This window comes from Halichoerus grypus, chromosome 4 (assembly GCF_964656455.1).
Source record: "Halichoerus grypus chromosome 4, mHalGry1.hap1.1, whole genome shotgun sequence".
NCBI lineage: Eukaryota > Metazoa > Chordata > Mammalia > Carnivora > Phocidae > Halichoerus > Halichoerus grypus.
Window position 1 is genome coordinate 133,705,977 of NC_135715.1, and position 16,204 is coordinate 133,722,180.

Consider the following 16,204-nt stretch of genomic DNA (forward strand, 5'->3'; position numbering starts at 1 on the left):
CCGACCTCTAAGACATTCAAAAAACCATTTAAGACATTTTATGAGATCTAAATAAAAAATTTTAGGGCACCTGGGTGGCTCAGTTGGTTAAGCAACTGCCTTCGGCTCAAGTCATGATCCTGGAGTCCCGGGATCGAGTTCCGCATTGGGCTCCCTGCTCAGCGGGGAGTCTGCTTCTCCCTCTCCCGCTCCCCACTCTTGTGCGCGCGCGCTCTCTCTCATTCTCTCTCTCAAATAAATAAATGAAATCTTTAAAAAAATATTTAAAAAAAATTTTTAATGACTCAGTGAATGATAGCTATGAGAAAATTGATTAAATCCACTACCTTTTAAATATGGCCCGACACTGATGATTTTTACTGTGATAAACATTTAGTCACCTTTTTAAAGAATTCTTCACAGGTCTCTTTCACAAGGTTACCGTACTATGTGCAAAGGCGAAAAGTACTTCAGGTTTATTTCTCCATCTAGAGGACCTCACCAAGATGAAGAGGTTAAAAATTCACAGCAAGGATTTAGCTCTAGGGAGAACAGAGGCAGTATAATTCAGAGCTGTATCTGGGGAAAATATCCTTCACAGGTATGAAAGTGGGGCCAGGCTGTGGGCCAGGCCATTGGGAAGGAGTCTGTAAACCACTGAAGCAAGTTACCCCGTTTTAGTCATCAGGCACTCGACTTAGTTGTCTCTGGAATGGCTTAGCCAGTGTGCTCCTTAACCGTTTTATTGTGTCTGAACGACTGATGTGGTTGCTAGGAAACCCTGCTTGTTCAGCCATCATTGCAACCTACACTGGCAAGATCCTGTTCATTTGGCACTTCAACAATGCTGCTAAGGAGTCAAAATCTAGAGTTATCCAAGTGATCCCTGCTTTTAGGTGTCACTCTTCATGCTTCCTCATCGCCAGCCCATTTGATAAATAAGGACAGGAAGGCAGAGGGAAGCCAGGGTCCGCTGCCAAGAGGGAGGCAGGCTGGTGGAAGGGTTATGAGCGCTGGCTCTGCAGTCCGACTCCCTGGACTTGAATCTTGGCTCTGGCACTGCCCGGCTGTTTGACTTTGGGTGATGCATTTAACCCTTTCATGCCTCGGTTTCTCCATGTAAAAGAGAGGGGATGAGAATCCCTACATCATAGGGTTGTTGTGAGAATTAGATATTCCAGGAGTGGTTATTAGCGTTTTGTATGTGTCTACTCATTTATCCTTTATTAACTTCTGGGAGGGAGACACTATTCCCCCCTCCCATTTTACTGATGGGAACACTGAGGCACAGAGGAGTTAGGTTACTTGCCCAAACTCGCCAATGTCAAAGCCAGGATTCAGGTTTGGACAGTCCGGCTCCAAAGCCTGAGTTCCCAACCACCATACCATACTGATATAATGCCTGTAAAGCTCTCAGAACAATAGGACACATAATAAACGCTCTTCGTGAATGTTAGCTATTATTAATAGCAGTTATTTAGAAGAGGCAGTCTGCAACGTAGGACCCTGAGACTGCCTGCAAAATATTTGTTTACTGTTTGATTAGCCAATCTGGGGGAGTAGGCATCGAAAACGTATATACCGACTCCAGTTGCAACGGGTGGCGTTTTCCTCAAGAGGACAGTTGCCTCTCGCTGACTCCTGCACCTTCTCCTCAGAGTGTGTCATGTGCTTCTTTCAGGGCCAACTCAGTCACCTGGAACCCTCACAAGATGATGGGCGTGCTGTTGCAGTGCTCTGCGATTCTCGTCAAGGAAAAGGTCTGTACCTCCTCCACAGATGAGCCGGCAGCCTGAGTGTCCTTTACGAGGCGCAAGAGGAGAAAAGCGTGTTTTCGTTCTGTTTTGGATTTGGTTTCCTGTACTTGACAAACACGCAAGATTGACAGCCCCATTGAAACTACCATTGCAGTTCTCTCCTGCCCTTGTCTCTGAGCCTACAGCCAGCTCGTGCCTCCTCTTGGCTCTTGCCCTCTACTGCCCTTCCTACTGTTCGGCGCTCAGGGCCTTTTAAGTGACGGAGACTGTAAGGACGTTATTTCATTGCTCATTCCTTCCTGTTTGTACAAGCAAAAGTGAGCGCCATTGGGTGAGCCACCAACCCTCACCTCAGTGAACACAAAAAGTGCTCCCTAAACATACTACAAATTCTTAGCATGCGTGTGTGGTCCCAAGAGCTGAAGTAAATTAGGCAGAACAACAACTGCAAATGTCAACTTAGGACAATAAGGAATGTTGACTAAAAAGCTTCTGTAAATAAGTTAGTTCTTTAAGTGTCTAATAATAGGACCCTGCTTTCAAAAGCATTGTTGCTCCAATAAAATGTGTGTACACTGAGGCATTCCAAAAATCTGTCTCCAGCTTGTAGGAGCCAGAACCTGCCCAAGCCCTTTACTACTTTCCTAATAGAGTGTCTGTTAACATTACAGGAGATCCTGGAAAAGTCTAGAAGACTTGGGGAGGGGGGCACTTTGGGGGAGGGAAATTCTTCACAGCATGAGACTGTTCCACCCGCTGCAGGGAGTTTATATCCCCAACCCTTGTCCACTGAATGCCATAGAACTTCCCAGTCTTGGAAACAACCCGAAACACCCCAAATGCTCCCTAGAGGGGACGGTGGGTCCCTTCTTGTAAGCATTTGAGACTAAAAAATCATTTTCTAGTCAGAGTGACAGAGAGAAAGGGGCAGAAGTTTTTCCAAGGGTGGTTTTTGAGAAAGATATCAGAACAAATGCAAGGTCTTATGAAGACATTAGAAGAAAGGTTGCATGTGATCCCAAGTCCCTCCTTCCCACCAGCCCTGTTCCAAAGCCATTCACATCTCTGACCGACGAATACAGATGCAAGCTTGTCTTGCTTTTCCTGATAGGGTATCCTCCAAGGATGCAACCAGATGTGTGCTGGATACCTTTTCCAGCCGGACAAGCAGTATGATGTCTCCTACGACACTGGGGACAAGGCGATCCAGTGTGGCCGCCACGTGGACATTTTCAAGTTCTGGCTGATGTGGAAAGCAAAGGTACAAAGGAGAGAATTCAGGACATAGAGCAGAAATGCAATTTGCAGAGGCTGGCTGGCAAAAGAGAGGCAAAGATATATCACAGATAATTTAATGTGTGTGTAATCAATATCTAGATAATTGAGTTAACTGTATTTTCTTTGTTTGCAAATGAGATCACTTTATCCCTTATGTCAGAATCTCCCTCCTTCCATTCAGTCTCCTCAATTTGAATTAACATGGAGTTCTCTTGTAACTTTCTCTTGTAACAACTAAAAATTTTGCCAAGATAAGGACTTTCTCCATAATCCTTAGGGATGCTGAAATTATTTAGTGCAGAGGTAGAGAAAGAGAGATAAAATTACTGCATTATTCTATGCAGAACCCTGAATTTCTTTATGAGGCTTCAAATCATGGGAGATATGTGACAGTTTTTAGTTCTATTAAATAATGGCTTTCCCATTATTTGTACTTTATATGCTATTCTGGAAAACTGCATACTTTATTCTGAGAAATCCTACTGCTAGACTAAGGCATGCTGCATCTACATTCATCAACCTTTCGGATTGCATTTCTGTGTCTAAAAAAAAAAAAAGCAAACTATTGGAATCTCCCCCTAAATATGGGTGAGGGAGAGGATTGCCATTTCGACTATTTGTTTCAAAAGTATGCAATCAACTAAGGCAATTTTGATTTCACAGCTTTATATTGCAACCATTGTTTTTATTTACCTACTGTAGAGTAATTTTAATAATTTCCACATTTAAGATTGTATCTACTAATACCAAAATAACAAAGTTTTCCAGCAAAACATCTAATCAAATGTTTTTTCTGTAGGAAGGATTTGATGGATTATTGGTTTTTTTCCTCATTAAGTCATTTTGTCTTAATATAGAAATAGTCTGATTTCTACCACAAAGTAATCATAGGTATTTTAAGCATATAAATAGCCATGAATTGCAACAAGAGAAAGAGCCCTATCATTTAGAAATATAATGACCATGTGGCCTACATCAGTAATTTATGTCTTCATTTTGCCTAACAATAACCTCTTGAACCATCTGCCAGGAGTTTGGCGCACAGTGAATTGGTTGCTGAGGTGGGACCCCAGTGCGGGCTTCTTTCTCAAGTGGAAAGTGGACTGGCCAAGGGACGCCTGCGTGGCTCAGTTGGTTGAGCATCTGCCTTCAGCTTAGGTCATGATCCCAGGGTCCTGGGGTCCTTGCTCAGCGGGGAGTCTGCTTCTCCCTCTGCCTGCCACTCCCCCTGCTTGTATACGTGTGCTCTCTTCTCTCTCTCTCTCTCTCTCTCTGTCTGACAAATAAATAAATAAAATCTTTCAAAAAGAAAAAAATAAAATAAGAAAGTGGACTGGCCAAGGTATCACACTCAGCAGTGACTACTTGGGGAGGCTCATGCTTTGCCTGTGTTGGATTCTGCCCAGGTCCATTAACAATCCACAAGCCAGCCTTGTGCATCTGCTCACCTTGCTAACACCGACCCACTCAACAACCCCCATGCCGCTGTTATTAATCAGCCATGCTGGCTGTTGAAACTTGAGCTCAGCCAGTTTGTCAATAGCTAGAGCTACTACTGCAATCTCAGGGCATGTACTAAAACCAATGGCTTCCCCACCTGCCTGCCTGCCTGGCACCGAAAAGAGATGATACTGTGTTATGTGCAAGGTAGCCTGCCAGGGAGTATGGGGACATGCTTGGCTAGGACTTACGGCTGGGAAGGTGGGTTCTAAAGTAGCATTTCACAAACTCTGTGGTGAAGAACCAGTTGTTGTTGTTGTTTAACCTATCATGGACCAATACAATAAATGATGATGAATTGCTGGAAAAATGAAAAAACTATATAAAGTTTAAACATCAATTTTTAAAACTAGAGTCAGTAGACATAAAATTACTCTGTCAAAATGCTATTAAAATTTCTTACTGCTTAATCTCATTTCTGTTCTCATATTTGCATGCGCCAGTTACGTACGGTTTGTGGACAGCTACACTTTGAGTAGCACTATTCTAAAGCAAACTAACAATAGGCTTCAGGTCCGGGCTGTGAGTAACTAGAAGGAAGCTAAAAGTCCTATTGAGACTAACTGCCCAGAGCTAGAGTACCTTCCAAAGAGAGTAGATGTGCTTCCTTTTATTGTTTTCGGTGCTGTGAAGAAACTGTACTCATTTAATTAGGTAGCTCTTCTTAACCATCTCCAAGAATACTCTTATGTGTAACTCCAATAGACAAGGTCAGCATAGCTTTCTCAATTGCTCATTGCAGGAAAATGCAACCCATCACCAACCAACATGACTTTTCTTTTTCTAAACCAGGGCACAGTGGGATTTGAAAATCAGATCAACAAATGCTTGGAACTGGCTGAATACCTCTATGCCAAGATTAAAAACAGAGAAGAATTTGAGATGGTTTTTGATGGGGAGGTAAGTTGTCATCATGGACTAGATACACAGCATTTCCAGAAAATCTAATGAGGGATGTTCCTGAAGCCATATTTTCCCACATTGCCAGAAGCTGCTTCTGAATTTTTATTTTTATGTACTCTTCATTTATTTCCCTCTGTGTCTATGAACTTCTCTTTTGATAGCATTGGGATGACTTTTGCCCTTGCCTTTTCTAAAATGGTACAGCTCTTGACCAGCCCTTTGCAGAGAAGAACTCTTTACTTGGCATGTTTGAATCCTTTATCTTTCCTACATATGTCTTATTATTGTGTCGAACCTCCATGATAAAGTATTTCTCAGTTCCAAGAAGTTTATAGGGTGGGTATAACGTTGTCTCCCAAGACTGGTTCTAAAATGAAGTTCTACTTTACATAGATTCATTATGAGGAGAGCAAGATAAAATTGTTTCTGCTCTGAGGCACCCGGGTGGCTTTGTTGGTTAAGCATCCTACTCTTGATTTCAGCTCAGGTCATGATCTCAGGATTGTGAGTGTAAGCCGTGCATCGGGCTCACGCACTGGGCGTGGAGCCTGCTTAAGATTCTCTCTCTCCCTCTCCCTCTGCCCTTCCCCTCCCCCACACCCCCTCTCTCTTAAAAAAGTTTTTTTTGTTTCTGCCCTGAGTTCATATCCACATTGCCCACGATAAGGTACTTGTCATACTAGTATTGACTAAATGCTTGCTGGGTGCTAGATCCCATGCCATGAACTAGGTTATATAGTAGTAACCAAAACAGACACTGTGGCTGACTTAATGGAGTTCACAGCTGGATAAAGAAAGTTAGAATGGGAGCCAGTATAAACCAGTATAACACCACCTACATTCAACTTAGTCTATTTAACAGGCAATCTAAACTATTAGGAACGTGCTGGAGAGTCACCCAATGAGGAAGAAAAAGCCCTGAGCTGTTCAACTTAATGACACAGTGCTCATGCATTTCACGTATGGGACCGCGCTTGGAGTATTCACACTATTTTGAATATTCTAGCAGTTTAGAGACAAATGTGATATCTCAAGCCAGGTAGAGGCAGGCAGAATGATAAACAGCAGTGTGGAAGGAAATTGAAAAATTATGGTAAGAATGCAGAAGAACTGGAAAAGGATAGGAGGTTTTAGAGCAGAGACACTAAAGAGTTCTAGGCACCTCAGTGAGACCTATCTTATGGTTTAGACATGGTATTAGTGTCCATTATAATAATCCTGAGTCATCAAGAGAAGATTCAGTATCAATATAATAAATTCATAACATATTCAGTATTCAGATAAACTGTGCTGAGCCTCTTCTATATATGAGGTACTACAAAATGGCAAGACAGATAATACTCTTTTTAAAAACTGCCCAAATGTAATAATTTTTTAACATTTCAATGTTTAAAGGTGGTAACTTTGAGATCATGAATGGGGTGCCTGGGTGGCTCAGTCAGTTAGGCAGCTAACTCTTGATTTCGGTTCAGGTCATGGTCTTGTGGTTGTGAGATCAGGTCATGGTCTCAGGGTTGTGAGAGTGAGTCCTGCATCTGGCTCTGCACTCAGCGCAGAGTCTGCTTGTCCTTCTTCCTCCCCCTCTGCCCCTATCCCCACTCGTCCACGCACACACACACACTCTAAGATAGATAAATAAATCAAATCAAAAAAAAAAAAAAAAGGTGGTGGGGCGCCTGGGTGGCTCAGTCGGTTGAGCGTCTGCCTTCGGCTCAGGTCATGATCCCAGGGTCCTGGGATCGAGCCCCACGTCGGGCTCCCTGCTCAGCGGGAAGCCTGCTTCTCCCTCTCCCACTCCCCCTGCTTGTGTTCCCTCTCCCGCTGTCTCTCTCTCTGTCAAAAAATAAATAAAATCTTTTTTTAAAAAAAAAAGGTAGTAACCTTTGGTCATCTAGAAAATTGGTTATAGGAAGCAGCTCTCTTGCTAGATATGACTAGATAAATGAGGCATTGTTCTTCCTAGTATAGAAGTAACATTGCCTTCAAGATGGACTTGAAGACCTTTATGAAAAAAAATTTTTTTTTGGTCTGAGAGCCTTCCACCAAGGGCACATAGGGGTTTGGGAATAACTTTCTTTCAAGTTCTCATAATTTTCTGGTTTGTTTGTTTGTGAAAATCTCTGCAGCCTGAGCATACAAATGTCTGTTTCTGGTATATTCCACAAAGCCTCAGGGGCATTCCGGATAGCCCTGAACGACGGGAAAAACTACACAGGGTATGGAATCTCTCCTTGTCTCATCTAACCCTATGCAATTTCTCTAACCGGTCAGAACATCCACCCTTTAATGTGTCCTTCTAATGGAGGAAAAATAAAAAATAAAGACTTGGGGTGGTAGGCAGCCATCTTGTTATATTCTTTTTGAATCTGGGTTGTCCCTTTGCTGTGATTCAGATACAGGGGGACCCTCTAAAGGACACATCCCTGTTTTAGGTTGGTGTTGCTGTATGCAGGACAGTTGAATGATATACATATTCCTAGGAACGTCCATATTAAACTCTGTCTATTAAAATGTCTTTTACTAAGTTCAAGTCCACTCTAACGCTGATTCGTTCTAGTTGTTGATTTCTATATCCAGTTTATTATTTGTAGTTGTTGGTATTAGCATTGAATTTATATAATATTTCATTCATCTAACAAATATTCATTGAGCACAGCTCTATGTGCCAGACAAGATCCTGGGTTCTGGATTATTCAGAAGCCTTAATTTGTGTTGCAGCCTATAAGAGTTTTTTGTTTTTGTTTTTTATTTTATCACTGTTCTATGACTGACTTTCAAAATTCAGTCGCACAGTAGTTTCTGAGGGAATTTATGATTGGCTAGTCTCAGTCATTGGACATTAACCCCCGAAGAAACTCAGGTATAAAGTATTTGCCTTCGTGCCAGTATGGATACAGATGGTAAAAAGCAAATGGCTCTTTTTTCCAACTAAGAAATGGGTTGCATTGTTCAGAAGAGAGTGGTGTTAATGTTGGTCTTGAGTTTTGTTTTGTTTTCCATCACAAGGTGGCCCCCAAAATCAAAGCGCTGATGATGGAGTCTGGCACGACCATGGTTGGCTACCAGCCTCAGGGGGACAAGGCCAACTTTTTCCGGATGGTCATCTCGAACCCAGCCGCCACGCAGTCTGATATTGACTTCCTCATTGAGGAGATAGAAAGACTGGGCCAGGATCTGTAATTGCCCTCCACAGACCATGAGTTTATGGGAATTCCTTTTCCTTCTGGCACTCTAGAACAACCTCTATAAATGGCTAAACCACATAGGCTATTTCATTGAGGGGAAATATAATATCTCAAAGAATACTGTTTAAACCTTACTTAAGCTCGTTATAGTTAGTAGGAAATAATGTTCTTTTTAAAAAGTTGCCCATTAGGAACCCAGTATATATGTACAGTTATATATACGTCTCTCTCTCTATGTATATGTATGTATCATCGTGAGTATGGCTTGGTGATAGATCACAGCATGTCTCTCACTCCAAGAGAACTAACTTTACCTTCAGCGGTTACTGAGGGGCCAAACATGCTGCAAACCAGCTTGCCCAACAATCCCAGGAAAGATGTTTTTCAAGATGTTGTGTCATAGGGACCAAGGGACATACTGTTGGCGAGAGTTGACCTCGTTGTCAGTGTTTCTCCTACCTGAGGTGATGACAGATGAAACAAAGTACCACTAGGTGACAAGAGTCACACCCTCTCCATTAGTATCCTGTTAGGGGAAAATCATAGCAGAGTCATTGTTATAGGTGTGCTGTTGTTGTATTTGGGGGACTAATTTGTGTAGATTGTGTATATTTCTGTTGTCTGACCTTTGGGGGATAGGGGAAGAACACATGTAATGATTTCAACGACTGTTTAAATTATAGGTAAACGACAACTGTTTAAATTGTAGGTAAATGAAATAATTGCTTATTTATATTCAGAGATTTACCATGCTAAAGAGGCGTCTTGTATTTTCTTCCCATTTGTAATGTATCTTATTTATATATTAATGCAGTAAGTTCGGGAAACTGTTTATGGTATTTTCGTGCATTTGTGAGCCAAAGAAAAAAGATTAAAATTAGTGAGACTTGTATTTATATTAGAGTGCCCTTAAAATAATGATCAAAGCATAAGTTTACTGTCTGTAAGAGAATTCTGATACTGTACATAGAATCATCTGTATGGAAATCCCATGACTTAAATAGCATCTGCTCTTCTATTACCCTCTCCGTCTGGCTATATGTCTGGTGTTCTCAATGCTTTTCTAGTAACTGTTGGATAATAACTAGATCTCCTGTAATTTTGTAGTAGTTCATGACCAATCTCTGTGACTCGCTTAGCTCAAACCTAAGGCAACGTTTCCGAAGACCTTCTGAAGAGCTCCCATAAATTGACCAGGCTCACAACTGTTTTTGAGGAAAGGAAATTCACACTGTGCGTTTTAGAGTATGCAAGAAGAATATAAATAAATAAAAATATTCTCCATGGAGAATTTGAACAAAATTTTCTTCTAGTTTGTGTTTCATACACAGAGCTTTCCAGTGATGGTTACAGATCAGAGCCCAGCCCAGCCCCTTTCCACCAGCTGCCTTTAGGTGATGCTCACTACCCTTCTTAAGTTGGGACTCAACGCACTGTCATAGGTGCCCAAACCCGATCTGTAAAATCATTCTGATTGCAATTAAATAAAATTTGCAATTCAAGCCCAGAGAAAGAAAAGCCATCCCTGTTTCTCATTTTCCTACTTGCATCTTGGAGTTCCACGGCACGCAGGCACGGCACTGTTCTAGGCACCGGGATTACAGTGCTGTGCGTGGCAGACAAATTTTCCTTCTAATGGGGATCTTACAGCATTTGGCGTCTGTGGTATCTGACTACCTCTACGATCACGGAATCATGCCTTGCTGCTGCTCATGCTTGTACAGTGGGCCTGACTCACTTTTTCAGGAAATATGTCTTGGTGCTGGATCATCAGGAAATAGGTCCCGCTTTCTACATTCTGTTAAGCTATAATAATACTATTTCACTCATTTGGAATACAAGGAGCTCTCTATTCAGCATGTGGAGGGATTGGATAAGAGTCCTTTGTAATTAGCATACTGACCGCATGATTAACTGTTGAAGTAAGACCAGGTTCCACAGGGAGATGATCATAAAGTCACTTTATTCTTTCTGCCACTGTTCCTTCCAATCCCCTCCGTGGTATGATTCTTTCCCCATGCCCCTGTTTGAATTCAGGTCAATCCCATAGCTTTTCTGGCCTCTCAGTTACAAGAACAGTTTTATTTTAGCAATCAAATGTCCAGCTCAATGTAACAAGGGAAGACTTCAAGTTTTTATACAACAGAGAGTTTCTCCCCTCCCTTGGTCCGGCACTGTTTTAGGCTGCCATCCTACAGTGGTAGGGGGAGACAGGCTGGTGGTGGGACAAGGTCAGCTTCTTTTTTTTTTTTTACTCTTTTAGCTCATCTCTGCTCCCTAGCTACTGCATTTCCCCTAGGGGCAGAGGGGTTAAAGTAAAAAAAGCACAATTTTAGGTAGCTGATAAATTCTCATCTAGCATCAGGGCCTCTGGTCCATGAGATTTTTTTTCTCATGGTACCATTTGGGCGTAGGGGTTGGTGGGGATTTTTCTTTTATCAAGGTAAAATCTAAGATACAATAAAATTCATTCTTTATAGTATATTGTGTATAGTATTCTGTGAGTTCTAATGAACCCATTCAGTCCTGTAACCACCACCACAATCAAGATCTAGAACAGTGCATCACACCAATAAATGTCCCCCTGTCCCCTTATATGTAGCACCTCTCCCAGTCTCTAATTCCTGGCAACTTCTGGTTTGTTTTCTGTCCCTAGAGTTTTGCCTTTCCCATCATGTAAATGAAATCATATAACATGCAGCCTTTTGAGTCTGGTTTGTTTCACTTAACACAATGCATTTGAAATTCATCCTTGCTGTTGTCTGCATCAGTTGTTAGTTCCTTTTATTACTGCATAGTGTTCCATTTGTATGGATGTACCAGCGTGTTTATCCATTTCCTCACAGAGGGAAATGTGGCTTGTTTGCACTTTGAAGCAATTAAAATTAAGTCGCTATAAATGTTGGTATGCAGACTTGTGTGAACATAGGTTTTCATTTAACCTGGGTAAATACCTAGGTATAGAATTGCTAGATCATACGGTATAGAGTGTGTTTAACTTTACAAGAAACTGCTATACTGTTTTCCAAGATGGCTGTACCATTTTGCAGTCTCACCAGCAATGTACAAATTTTCCAATTTCTCTGTATTCTCACTGATAGTTGGTATTACCAATTTTTTAAAAACTTAGCCTTTCTTTTTTTTAGTTATAGTTTTATTGAGATATAATTTACATGACCATATAATTCACCCATTTAAAGTGTACAACTCCCTGGTTTGTGGTATATTCACAGAGATGTATATCCATTTCCACAATCAATTTTAGAACATTTTTATCATCCTAAAAAGAAACCTTATACCTATTAGCAGTCTCTCTTCATTCTCACACAAACACTCCCTCTAGCCCCTGGAAACCACTCATTTACTTTCTGTCTACAGATCTGCCTTTTCTAGACACTTCATATAAATGAAATCACACAATCTGTGGTCTTTTGTGACTGGCTTCTTTCACTGAGCATGTTTTCAAGGTTCATCCATGTTATAGCATTTATCAATACCTCATTCCCTTTATTGCTGAATAATATTCCACTTGGAGATATACTACATTTTATTTACCCATTCATCAGTTAATGGACATTGGGGTTGTTTCCATTTTTGGGTTATTGTAAATACTACTACTATGAACCTTTGTATACAAGTGTGTACAAGTTTTTATATGGACATACGTTTTCATTCTAATAGTCATATCTTGCTGTGTGTTTTTTTTTAAAGATTTATTTATTTGACAGAGAGAGACAGCAAGAGAGGGAACACAAATGGGGGGAGTGGGAGAGGGAGAAGCAGCCTTCCCACGGGGCAGGGAGCCTGATGCGGGGCTCGATCCCAGGACCCTGGGATCATGACCTGAGCTGAAGGCAGACGCCCAACGACTGAGCCACCCAGGTGCCCCATCTTGCTGTGGTTTTGCTTTTTCATGAAGCACTTTTGATGCATCCCATTGAGGTCCTCCCGCCTCATTGCACATGAGGCAGTCAGCGTCTCCCCTCCTGTGGCTACTTAGGACTCAGACCCTCAGCTCTGCGCCCCTTGGCAAGCTACCCTGTCCAAACCTTTTGTTGGGAGCCCTTCTCCTCAGGCAGTACTCTTGGGTGGAGTGCCTTTTATTTAAAATCATTACGTGGAATATATAAGGAGGTTTTTAAAAAAAAAAAACAGGCATGTAAAGGATAAAGAATGACAACATGATACTCGAGTACCCACTACTGAGCCAAAGAAATAGAGTATTATCTATCTTAGAGCTGTCTAACCCATCATGAACCCTTCCTAACTGGATACTTCCCCTTTCCCAAGAAATAATCAACTAGTCTGAATTTTGTGTTAATCACTCTCTTGTTTTTCTATATAGTTTTACCACATATATATGAATCATTATTGTTTAGTTTTACCTGGCTTCACACTTTATAGAAATACAATAATACAGAATATATGTACTTCTCTGATTTGTCTTTCTATTCAAAATCTTATGATTTTGTGGGACCAGAGCTAACCTATAGAGGGTCTTTGTGCAGTTAAAAAAAAATTAAAAAGACACCGTTCCCTTCAGGGGCGGGCATCCGTGTGCCAGTGTGTACAGCTTGGCACATGAGCGTAGAATAGACTGCAGTGCTTACTGAACCCATTGCCACAGCCTGCAGTCACAGCCTTATGTGGTGGCCTCATGTTTTTGAGATTTACCTTTGATGATGGTTCCAGCCAGAACTCATTCATTTTTTACAGCTCTTCCATCGCATGAACATACTTCAGTTGGTTTATCCATTTATAGGGGGTGGATATATTAATTTTTTTCCAGTTTCCTGCCTTTAAGGCCAGTGTTGCTATGAGCATTCTTGTACTTGCTGGCTGGTGCACGTGTAAAAAACATATTTTTCTAAGGTTTATATCTAGAAGTGAAATCGCTGGGTCATGTTGTTGAACTTCACTGAGTAAAGCAGAGCGGTCATACCAAGTTGCACATTAACCAACAGCACGTTGTTCCATGACCTCACCATCACTTGGCTTAATAATTTTGCCAGTCTAGTGAGTATGAAATAACATCTCATTGTGGTTTTAATTTGTCTTACCCTGATTGAAAATGAGGCATCTTTTCATATTTTTATGAATCATGTGTGTTCTCTCTTCTATGAAATGCCTAAATCATGCCCTTTGTCCAACTTTCAATTGAGTTGTTTGTCTTTTTCTTATGATATTTAGAAGTTCTTTATACATTCCAAGTACTAATTCTTTTTGATTATACGTTTGGCAAATCTTCTCCTAATTTGGAGGTTAAATTTTCATCTGATTAATGGTCTTTTTTGAAAACATAAGTTCTTAAATTTAATGTAGTGGAATTCATCAGTTATTTATCTTTACATTTTCTGCTTTTTTGTGTGTCTTAAGAAATTCTTCCCTACCCTAAAGTCATAAAGATATTTTCATATATATATTGGCTTCTAAGTTTTATGGTTTTATTCCTTTCACATTTAAGTCTCTATTTGTCTTGAATTGATTTTTTTGGTATTTGGTTCTTCTTCAAGAGTGAGAGCTATTATTAGCCCTTACTCTTCCATATAAATTTCCATATAATTTTAGAATCAATTCATCAACTTCCACAAAAAAATCCTATTGGAATTTTATTGAATCTGTGGATCAGTTTGAAGAGCATCAGCATATTTTCAATATTGAATATAGTAATCATAATCATAGTACATATCTCCACTTAACTAGGTCATCTTCAATGTCTTTCAATAAGGTTTTACAATAGATATGCACAATTTTTGATAGATCTATTCCTAGGTGTCCTATATTGTTGTTATTTTAAATGGCATTTTTTTATTGAAGTATAATTAACAATTAATTATAACAATATAATATACAATATTATATTAGCTTATATTAGCTTCAGGTGTACTATATATGATTCAATAATTCTATGTTACTCAGTCCTCACCATGATAAGTGTATTCTTAATCCTCTTGATCTATTTCACCCCAAAATGGCATCTTCTAAAAATTACATTTTCCAGGGGCACCTGGGTAGCTCAGTTGGGCATCCAACTCTTGATTTCGGCTCACGTAATGATCTCAGGGTTGTGAGACTGAGCCCCACGTCGGGCTCCACGCCCAGCACAGAGTCTGCTTTAGATTCTCTCTCTACCTCATCTGCTCTCTCTCCTGCTCACGCGTGCTCTCTTTCTCTCTAAAATAAATAAATAAATCTTTTTAAAATATTATATTTTCTAATTGTTGCTGAGGTATGCAAATGTAATTGTCTTTAGGGTAATGATTCTGTATCCAGAAAGCTTGCTAAAACTCAAAAAATTTTGGTTCTTTAGTGTTTTCCAAATAGAGAAATACACCATCTACAGATAATGACAGCTTTATTTATTCATTTTTGATTCTGATACCTTCCCCCACCCCTTTTCCTTGATATGCTGCACTGGTCAAGATATGCAGTACGATGCAGAAAAGGTGTTGGTAGCAGGCACCCTGGCTTAATCCTGATATTAGAGGGAATGCTTTCACCCATAACCATTCAGTTTTATGTTTCCTTTAGGTTTTTTCATAGATCCCCTTTACTGGGATAAAGAAATTTCTTTTTATTCCTAGTTTGCTAAGTTTCTGCAATAAATAAATGTTTAATTAATATAGTATTACTCATAAACAATTTGTGTTCCATGTCTTTTCTTTTTTTTTAACTAAATGAGTTGACAATTTTATTTTCATATTTCACAAATTGCTTTTTTTTTTTTTTTTTTTGGTCCCACTACCAAAGTGGGCACCATCATGGTACGGGTGGGAGGTCTCATCATTGGCATGTGACCTCCCATAGGCAGCCTCATTCCAGGAGCAGGTCCCACTGGCATCATCCCAGAAGGAGGAGGGCCCATCATTGGCATCATGGGAGGGCCCCCACATGGGGTGCTGGCATCCTACCAGGGAGAGGAGGACCCGGGAGACTGGGGGGAGGTGGGATCATTGCCCCTGCAGGAGGAGGAGCAGAGAATGGAGTAGGAGGTATCTTTCCTTGTTGAAATGCTGCGGTTGTTTTGTTGATCAGGCTCTGAGCCTGCTCTTCCATCCATTTCTGATAGTAGTCTTTCACATTCTCTTTCTGTTTCCTACCACTGCAGTGTGTCTTCCTCACAGATGGAGAGTCATGGGTGAGGAATGTGTCACAGCAGTCACATTAAAACTTAGACATGTTGCTCCGAAGGCCATTGGCCACTCTGTCCTGCACCGCCTGGAAATGACCTCCCTGTCTTTTTGAGTCCGTTTTTGCAAGTTACATTCTCTAGGAATTTTTACATATTTTTAAGTTTTCAGATTTATTGGCATAAAGGTGTCCATAATAACCTCTTCTTTTTTTTTATTATGTTATGTTAATCACCATACATTACATCATTAGTTTTTGATGTAGTGTTCCATGATTCATTGTTTGCGTGTAACACCCAGTGCTCCATGCAGTACATGCCCTCTTTAATACCCATCACCAGGCTAACCCATCCCCCCACCCCCCTCCCCTCTAGAACCCTCAGTTTGTTTCTCAGAGTCCATAGTCTCTCATGGTTCATCTCCCCCTCTGATTCCCCCCCTTCATTTTTCCCTTCCTGCTATCTTCTTTTTT

The 16,204-nt window shown here is 40.7% G+C and overlaps 1 protein-coding gene and 1 pseudogene across 2 annotated transcripts in view; one reads left to right on the forward strand and one right to left on the reverse strand.

The window, feature by feature from the left end:
- GAD1 (glutamate decarboxylase 1) overlaps positions 1 to 9,904 on the forward strand; it is a 41,858-nt gene extending 31,954 nt beyond the window's left edge. For both annotated transcript variants that reach the window (XM_078070980.1, XM_078070979.1), the window contains 5 exons: positions 1,661 to 1,739; positions 2,848 to 2,997; positions 5,307 to 5,414; positions 7,544 to 7,633; positions 8,424 to 9,904. In XM_078070980.1, the coding sequence (XP_077927106.1) occupies positions 1,661 to 1,739; positions 2,848 to 2,997; positions 5,307 to 5,414; positions 7,544 to 7,633; positions 8,424 to 8,597 (601 nt within the window). In that variant the 3' untranslated portion in view covers positions 8,598 to 9,904. The remainder of the gene's footprint in view (positions 1 to 1,660; positions 1,740 to 2,847; positions 2,998 to 5,306; positions 5,415 to 7,543; positions 7,634 to 8,423) is intronic.
- A 5,167-nt stretch (positions 9,905 to 15,071) lies between these two features.
- On the reverse strand, positions 15,072 to 15,781 carry LOC118519705 (U1 small nuclear ribonucleoprotein C pseudogene; annotated as a pseudogene).
- Positions 15,782 to 16,204: the final 423 nt, after the last annotated feature.